Consider the following 9,794-nt stretch of genomic DNA (forward strand, 5'->3'; position numbering starts at 1 on the left):
TAATATGGACTGAGGCTTCCATGCAAAGCCTCAGTTTGAATGACTAAAATTTGACAAAAGCGTTTACTACAGAAAATGTTGTTGTATGATGGACTTTCAGGTTAGTCTTAATAATAGTGGTACTCCATAATGTAGGTTATGTTCAGGGAATCTGTTGCCTGTGGTCACTTCTTAAATCAGATTCCATTAAGCCTGTTTATAACAACCTAGTGTGTTAAATCTGGCCCACTGTGGTAAGCAGGGCAATTCAATGCAGGCAGAGCTTTGGCAACTTTACTGTTTTGCTCAGCACATCCTCTTCCAAGCCCTGTTCCCTCATGTGGCTTCCTCCCATTCTTCCCTTTCCATAGGCTCTGCCCAACTGTTGTTGCCACAGAGCCACTGCTGGGTCGGCATTGGGGTGGGATGGCAAAGCAACTCTTTTTATTTTTCCGTTCGTTGTTTTCATGCTTCGGTTCTTGAAACTCTCCAACTTCTCCTCGGTCTCATGTGGTGATTTTCATGAAGGGAGTACCCATCAGGAGACAGTATAGCTTGAATTTTATTCATTTATATATCATCCTTTCATTTAAATATATTTTAAAAGATTAAACACTTGACTCTTTCCCCAAGTAGGCTTTATAAGCCTGTTAAAATGTTATGCTGCATACTCCACTGAAGGCCTAGAGTCTTGGTGATGTCTCAGTGTTGCTGGATTGTCTGATCGGGGACACATGCGTGTCAGTTTTCTGTAGCTCTCCAACATTAGGTTAATCAACGTTTTTTCTGCCTGCAATGTTAATCTCGTGTAGCAGAGTTCAGTGCAACATGGGCTTCAGAAGTGCAATTGATTTAAGCAATTAAATGGCAATTTGGGTTCTAGTCAAGCTTCTGGACTGAAATCTGTGCTCCATTATGACTCTCTGTAAACAGTTTGGGGCATGAAATATATCTCAGTTTGTGATTTGTAAAACACGATATAATAAGTAAACAATTTTTAAAATTTGCATTCATTTTTGGTTCGGACTAACTGAAGTACCTCTTGTGTTTGTAGTGGTAGTAGAAAGATGACAGCCAAAACAAATAATCCAAAAGACTGTTCCATGATGGATTATCCTGGAAAACATTTTCCAAAAATGTTATGTGGTCATTGGCCTTTGTGTGTAATGAAACTCCTGTCATGAGCCTCCTGCCAAGAAATACTTGCTCTCACCAGGAGACTTGGTTCCAGAGTAAGAGCCAAATGTCACGCAAAGTGGAACAACAGGCCTCAAAATAACTGTGATACTTAGCCCTATATAGAATCATACAACTTCCAAATTCTGTTGAGCCTTACCTTTAGGAGGTCTGTAAACATTGCCAGTGCTGTTTCATAGGTGGGAGAGCTGGAAAACGTTAGATTTTCTCAACAACATTAATGCTGGTGCAGTATGACACACAGCTTGCAAGTGTGGGTGAACTAATATGGACGGTATGTTAGTGGTCTAGACAGCACGCTAATGGGATAGCATGGAGATGGCAAAAGAGCCATCGGGTGTGTTATTGCAGGAGTTACCCTTCTAAAGGAGGCATCAAATGGCAATAAATATGTCTGAGAAATACCAGTAGCTCCTAGCACTGCTGCTTCCGAAGGGAGAGAAGCAAACTCAGTACCAGACACAGGTCTAACAGTTCAGAGTTTTTTCTTCTTGCTCTTACAGTTTTTCCTAGGACATTGGTTGTGGGCATTAAGTAGCATTAACAATATTTTTTTGAGTAAGGAAAGGACTATTCAGTTGGAGGATTGAGACAGCAGTGGGTTTTGAATCTGGTGGGAATCAACTGAGCAGAGACCCCATCACCAGAGTCCCCATTCATTGCTGAAAGATCCACTCTTCTTCTCCCAGTTTCAATGAACTCAAATGAAATGTCATGAATCAGCATGGTAACAGGATTGCTATAAAAATAGCAGTCCATCTATTTTCAGACATAGCTTTTTACATTTGCACATACGAGAAAACACTATATGTTTTCGGGCCCCAAGTGTGCACCTTTATGGATAGAAACACCTGTTTGTTTTGGCAAACATCTTTTCTGACATCAGACAACTGGACAATAAGCAGCTGCAGCAGCTCCTTGCCTTTATGATCCAGGAGGACTATTCTTATCAGTACTGCTCCCCATAATCCGTTTTGGACCTATAAGGAAAAAAAGTCTAATTGCCCAGAAGCTGTGCCACAGCCACCACACTTTTACTGCTAGAAGTGACTCCTCTGGTGAGAGGAGATGCAGGGCAGCTGGAGAGAGCCTGAGAAAATCCACAGCAAAAGACTGAAAATAAACACAAAACCCATAATAAACCTCAAACCCATAATTTTTTAATCTCTAAGCTGGAGATACTGCTTGAAATATATGGGAAGATAAAACAGTTAGAATTTTGTAATGTTTCCTTTTTTTTTTTTTTTTTGCTTTTTGCTCCAAAGCCACTGGCTCAGTGTATTTACTTTTTTTCAGTAATTAAGGTACTTGCTAAAAATGTCACCTTTTTTTTTTTTTTTTTAATCTCAATGCAAAACCTCATGTTGAAGGGATTTGATATAAATCTGGAATCAGTGATTTCACCATTAATTATCTGTCTGCCCTCTCTACTGGCTGAGTAGTGCTGGTTTGCTGTTCCTTGTGTAAGAGTCATCAGTTTATTTTCCTAAACCAGACAAATTAAGAAACTATTCTGCACACCTCTCTGAACTTAAAGTAATCACTTGGACAAACGGAAGCTTCTCTAAAGCAGATGTGTTGATAAGAGACTTTTTTAAAACCTAGCCTCCTTTGTATTTTTCTGAAATTCAGTAATCCTCTTCCCCACTTAGCTTAGTGAGTGGCTGACCCAAAGCCAGCAGAGGTCAGAGAAAAACCTTCTTCCAAAACAGCAAGTGGTTACAACACTGCAGGAAAAGGGGGACTTGGTGACGTGATCATTTCTTATTTGCCCCCTAGAAAAATGCTGTTTAGTTCCAGAGAGCACACACAAGCCATATGATACTGCAAAGAAAGTCATGCTAGTATTTTGCCTTGGACTGAGGAAAAAACGCCCTGATTATATGATAAGAGCTGACATTTGTGTAGTATAGGTGTACAGATAAAAGCAATTAAAACTCAGGCACTGCATTTATGCTGGCTGTCTAGGCTGTTTGACAGTCACCAGTGAGTTGTGGACATGTTCAGGGGATGATATTGTGTAAAGGTGAGGATGTGAAATAATCGCCTCTACAAAGGGATTCATTCCTCCTTCTCTCTCCATTGACTGGTAAGGCAGCCTAGGCAAGGAGCTTAAACCAGACGCGTAAGATCTGGGTGATTCAAACTTATTAAAATGAATCTTGCTTTGTGACCTGGAGAAGTGGGTGGTTGGAGGGATGCTTTCTTGTTTATACAGCCTTATTGTATTTCAGCAAATATGGAAATGACTTTTTTTGGTGCTCTTATATTATAAATGATAATAAACAAGATAACAAACAAGTTTATATCTGTATTTCCCAAGACAGCTTCTTGTACACAGAGGTTTCAATCCACAGATCTCTGAAGAATCTATTAAAATAAGAAGAAAGACAGTCACTTCTTCAAGCAGTTTAGTGCAGTGGTAATGCAGGATGAGCAAAATTCTCACTTTTAACACCTTTAGTGTCTGACAGAATAGCAAAGCTTGGTGAGTCACCCTCAAACCATGCAAGATCATATGCTTCATTAGACAGGAAACACAGATATATCTCTGCTGATATATAATACAGAGTGGAGTATTAAAACGGATATATATTTGTTCTATTTATATTCTTACTGGCAATGTGCAGAAACTGAAACACAGCACCTCCAGCTCCAGGTGGCCAGCAGGTATCAGGAAAATACTCCCTACACAGGAACTGTCTCCATGAGCTTACCAACACAGCTGAGGTGCAGAAGTCAGGGTTCAATAGCTACCTTTTACGTCCTTAACAAAGATATGTCATCAAACACGTCTTTTGAATGTGTTCACTGTGGGGCACATCTTTCAGCCATGCCAGTAAGTCAGTCACTCTCTTGTTTACTACAATGTGCCTTGTGTGGCAGGGACAGAGCACAGAGCAGGTACGAGAAAAGCAAGAAGATATTAGTGGGAAAAAGTAAACGTGGCTTCACTTCCAAATACCTTACCATATTGAAGGTGTTAAGCATCATAAGGGATTGTGTTACCCAGAATTAGTAACGTCTCAGGATGGCTACTTAGCTGGTGTAAATCACTGGCATCCCATCACTTTCTATGGAGTGTTTTTAATTCACTCTAGCTGAGGATCTGGCCCTGAAATAGCTGTGATTAGAAGAACAAAATCTCTAGATCAGTTTATTCAGTCTCTACCAATCAGCTTTTCTATGGACTTTTTTTTTTCCTTCTTCTATGTTGTCACCTTCTGAACTTAAACACCCAAAAAACCATCTGCTTATCAAGACATCACAAAAATTTGCACCCTTCCAGGCAAGACTTCAAAACATGTGAGCCCACACAAGCGTACGGAGCAGACAAGGAAAGCCACTCTGCAACCGCAAGGCAGGATATGTGACCCAGCTCGGTACCCTGGCTGCTCTGTGGCAGGAAGCAGCCGACTGAGATGCTGAGGTTGGGGAGGGGGAAGCAGAGATTTTATCAGGCTGGGACCAGTCTTCTCAGAGCAGGCTGAGTAAGCAAACTCCATCGCTTATCAGTATGAGTCAGGTGACCACAGTTTCTTGTGTCAATTAATGCGGGGCTCTCTACAGTAAGCTTCTGCCTACCCCCGGAGAGATGTGTTGTGATTTATTTACCTGCAATTCGGCTCAGAAGTTGTGCTTCAAGCACACCACTACTAGGAAAAGTGTTCAGCAAGGTCAAAGCTACGTACATTTAGGACCTGATAATGTGTATCTATGCAAGTACAGTTCTGAGCTTTGAATGTGCCATTTTAGTTACTGAAAGCAGTCTACCTGAGAGAGTATGGAGCTCAGTGGGAACCTGCTCCTCAGCAGAGTACTTCTCAGCCTGTACCAAGTTCTGGAGTGCCAGAGCTAGCCTGCCTCCTGCCCTGAGGTAGAGTGTTCAAAGCAGACATGGGTAACTCTACACTATGCAGCAGTCCATGGTGTAGACAACCCCTCAGGATTTAAGTGTTTGGAGCTTACTCCCCAGCACGACTTCAGATTCCATTAAGGTGTTCCTTAGACGCCTCGTCTCAGGATGTTTTGTTGGGTCAGCCAGGCTTTGCTTGTGAAATCTGAGGGGATCACATCACATGGTTTATCCTGCATTTACTCACGTATAATCCAGCATGACTATACATCAATCAACTAATTTTAGCAATGTTAAAACTGAAAGGAAAATAATGATATCTCGTGAATATACTGACCTACCTCCTCACTCCAGCTTCTCTCTATCTTGCTTCAAATTCTTAATGTTTTTTGGAAGGGGTTTCCAACATTTATTCAGAATTCTCTGCATTTGCTTCTGGCTTCCCAGGGTGTTGGTGGAGCTTCTAGATCTCACATTTCTCAGAGAATTTCATAACATATAATGATTTTTTTTTTCCTCAGTTACTCAATTATCTTTTACCTCCATCCATCATATAGCTAAGTAAGCAAAAAGTATTTGCTTGCTTTGATGACTTACATGAGAGACAAGCATGGTACTACTGACATATTTCCATAGATTTTTTGGCTTGTATGGCAGAATGGTGCTAAGCTTTCATAGGTGCCGAACATTGCGCTAAGAGATGACACAACAGCGAAGGAAAGGGCACTTGTAGTCAAAAATCTCATTGTGAAAGTGGCAATATGTAGTTCATATGTGTCATGTCACATAAGAAAGGACATCAACACTATATTCTTCCTCCATTTTTGGATAGGGTAAGAATATTCTGCAAAAATAATCCTTCCTGCTTATTTTGTCCCCAAACTCAAAAAGTAAAACCAAGGCAAGGTGTTTGATATTTTTAGCTCTTTTTCTCTATAATGAGAAATGCAGTGGGGCATAAGCTGAAAAAGGATTATAATATTTTATACATTCTGCAGTTCTTCAGACCTGTTGGGGAAAGAATTAGTAATGTATCTATATATCTGGTAAAAATATCTCAGTGACCTCATACTCACATTTGTGTAAACATCACCTCATCAGTTCCAGATACTTATACAGGAAACAAATCTGAATGCTCCTCTAGTGTTCTATACTTAGGCAGGTCAGCCGGCATATGTCTGGTCTGTAAATACCCAGTTTTACTTGGGTCCTTATTTTAAGGTTTCTCTCCTTAGAGTTTACTGCAAACATGCCCTCCGCATTTCCCAGTATGCATTTTCCAAAGCAGCTTGCCACAAAGGGTTTCAATTAAAAGCTTTATGAAACAAAACCCAAATACAAAGAGCTGTACTGGTTGGTAAAGTCTTCGTTGGGATTGAATTACTAAATATTGCCATAATAGTCCTGAACTGACAAAGTGAGTATCAAATGATTTTTCATAGCTGTCAGTCACTGTGGTATGTGACCACAGTTTGCTCTATGTCTCAGTCCTCCTCTTGCTAACGTGTTCCTAAAACCCAAATTCTCCTTCAGACTTCTCCTGATAATCTTTCCTAATGGACCCTAGCATGTGAAACAGACTTCTGACTTTATAGCTTGGGAGAGTGTGTGATTATAGTGACATAATAAATTGCATATTGTCTTGTGCAACAACACAATGCTTGTATTTGTTTTGAACAGAAAACCTTGAATGTTGCATGCTTAATTTTCTAGTTATGACGTAAAAAAAGGAGAGAGTGTAATAAGAGAAGGTATCTGTTACAAAAGTAAATCCACAAAATGGTAACAATTATCACTTGAGCCTTTGGTTAGTACTTTTACACTTAGAAAAATATGTATCTCCCCTGCAATAGATTTCAGGAAACTACATGTGTGAACAGCATCAAATTAGGGAAAAAATACAAAGTTTTTAGAAATTATGAAAACACACTGGATTGTCAAGTCCTTTAGAGAGACAATACATAACGATTTAGTAGGCAGAGAACTGCCTATGTTACAGGACTCTTTAGCAGTGTTATTATCAGGGTGACACAAAGGTACAGATTAAAATCACTTCGGCTTTATGCCAGGTTATCTTTACTACTAAAAGAAGAAAACCATGTGTTCATAACTGTATTACTGCCTGTGGAGGTACGGATAGTGATGACCAAACTTCCCTAGTGATTTGCTTAAAGCTATAATCCACACAGGCAAAAGCAGAAAACAAATCTGAATTGTCAGTCACTCTTTATGTGGTCAGTAAACCAACTTTCTCCAACAGCTGTCTGATGTTGTTTACTTTCTAATACTACATGTGTGTCACTGGGCTGTTGTCTTTTTTTTTTTTTTTAAATACAGATAGTGATGTTCCATGTGCAGATTCGGACAGTATTCTTTCAGCCATGCTGATGGAAACGAGGAATCAAGAGGGCTTAAATTATTTGGTATTAGTCAAAGAAGGCAAGCAAGATCAAGGAAGCACCAGTTCTGCTGAACATACTTGAGTCTGGTTCCCTCTGTTTGAGAGAAGGAGGGAAAGAAGAGAAAAAGCTCTATCAAAGAAGACAAAAGCCAAGGAAAACAGTCAGCACATTGTCACACTTACAGAGATGTCTTAAAAAAAACCCAACAACTCTCTAAAACACTAAAACTATCAGAAAATATCATAAGGTACTGAATTATGTGTAGCAGAATAAGACAACGATTATGTAACTTTTAATTTTCTACATCTTATGGTTTGGGTGTTTCACAGGAGATAATTTAAGGGAATAAAACTTATAATCAGACAGCAAATGATTTTACTGTAGTGTTGACCAAACTTATGCAATTGCACATGCCTCAGACACAGGCAGTCTTTCCGAAAAGGAAGCACTGGTGTGTTGTTTCAAAGAAGGGACAAACTCACTCATGAAAAGAAAAAAACAGTTGAAATATAGCTTCATTATGCACAAATAAGTCTTTACAAATTGAAAAACTAGCATAAATTCCTGATGTATTTTTATGAACTCCAAATCAGAAAAGAATTGAAGGAGTCTGGGTTGTCTGTTGCTGGGAATGGTCTATTTCATTATTTAATTTAGGCAAATGTTTGCAGTCATCTTGAATGTTTAGTTGCACAGTGATTGATGTGTGAATCTAGACAGTCCTTTTTTCTTACATTTATTTTCCTTTGCCTTCTAAATGTTCATCATCCTTGCTTATTTTTCGTCAGACTGAGTGAAGGGAGGTACTTTTCCTTGATGTGTTTGAAGATCAAGTCAAAGTATATAATAAAATTATATATAAATCATTATTGAATAAAAGACAACAATGAACTTTTTGGAACATTTCTTCATGAATAGAAGTTTGCAAATTATGCAGAGCTCTTCACTGACATCTGTCAGGAATCTAGAAATATTCTCTGATTTTATGCAAATATTTGATAATGGGAGACACTGGGAAGTAGTAAAGGCACTATCTGATGTCATAATGTATATATTTTTAAGATGTGGCCCCACTGAAATCAAACTTCAAAAGTTTCTTAAATGAAGGTCCAACACAAATGAACAAGAAATTAGGGGTTTGACCATTTTACTCAAAAGAAACAGCAATGGACATCTTTTGAAATAGGATTCTTCAAAGTCCCTGACAAAGCTCATTCAAACAGTCTATAATTATGTACATTTTTTTCTTCATCTACAAATTAGTGCACAAGCCAGATTTGCTAATAACAATAACTGCAACACTTTGCTTTTTAATCCTAAACTATGCTTAACAGACCATGAGTGACAAACAAATATACAAATACCGTATGTTTCCTTGCTCTTCAAGTGCTGCTTGGGTGGTTGTACAGCCATTCCTTCCATTTCAGTAACTTAAACATGACTAACATTTACTAACCAGTAGCATGCGCTGTTCAGAAACCAAGAAGACCCCAGTTCTGTACTCATCACACCCGGATGACTTCATGTATGTGTGTAATTTCACCTGACTACAAAGTACTGCTCAGTCAGCAAGCCACAAACAAAGGTTTTGAAAACCAGTGGGACTTCATATGATATGTTTTTCTTTAGCAGGAGAGGCCTAGAATCCTGCCAATTTTATGTCTAGGCAACACCTTTCACAGGCCTCACGACCATGTCTGTGATGTGATAACCCAAGTCAGTTCAGATTTGTGTAGGTCTGAGTTGGAAAAGAGTCATGCATGAGCCTGTCCAACACAGGGAAAATAGGTTAGCGGGCAAGATGAGTGTCAGTGGCATACAGCAGTCAGAAGTCACATCCCTGAGTTCTTGAACTAGCCATGAATACCCAAAGCAGCACAGAAAAAACAGAGGGGAAGATAACTCTTGCTTTTTCAACATTTTCTAAATGTTTCAAGACAAGACTAACTTTAACAGAGGATTTCTCACAGCATGATGAAGAAGAAAATGTCAAGTTTAACATGTTGCCAGGAAATGAAAGTTCAGGATATCGACCAGTGATCTATGCCTTTTGCACCTGACAATACGAAAAATGGATTGGACTGGATAAAACACAAATCTTTCAATCCAAATCTAGGGATCCTGGTCTACAACTTGCTGAATTCAGTGAAAGACACAATACCTAACCTTCCCCATACATGCAGTGATCTGAGGGATGCTCAGTGATACAGTTTGTCAGCTCTGAGCATGACCCTATCCATCACTCCATTCTCCCTCACTTCCCTGTCTTAGAGAAAGGATGCAAACACAACTATTCCACTGAGTCATGGTAAAGCTGAATTTGCTGTATGCAAACTTGCCTCACTTGCATCCACTTGTGA

General features: G+C 39.3%; 1 protein-coding gene across 1 annotated transcript in view; it reads left to right on the forward strand.

Moving 5' to 3' along the window:
* Positions 1–8,231, forward strand: part of ROS1 (ROS proto-oncogene 1, receptor tyrosine kinase) — a 74,589-nt gene extending 66,358 nt beyond the window's left edge. Inside the window, exon 44 of the mRNA XM_065834956.2 lies at positions 7,370–8,231. Coding sequence (XP_065691028.2) covers positions 7,370–7,515 — 146 coding nt within the window. The 3' untranslated portion in view covers positions 7,516–8,231. The remainder of the gene's footprint in view (positions 1–7,369) is intronic.
* Positions 8,232–9,794: the final 1,563 nt, after the last annotated feature.

This window comes from Patagioenas fasciata, chromosome 3, assembly GCF_037038585.1.
Source record: "Patagioenas fasciata isolate bPatFas1 chromosome 3, bPatFas1.hap1, whole genome shotgun sequence".
NCBI lineage: Eukaryota > Metazoa > Chordata > Aves > Columbiformes > Columbidae > Patagioenas > Patagioenas fasciata.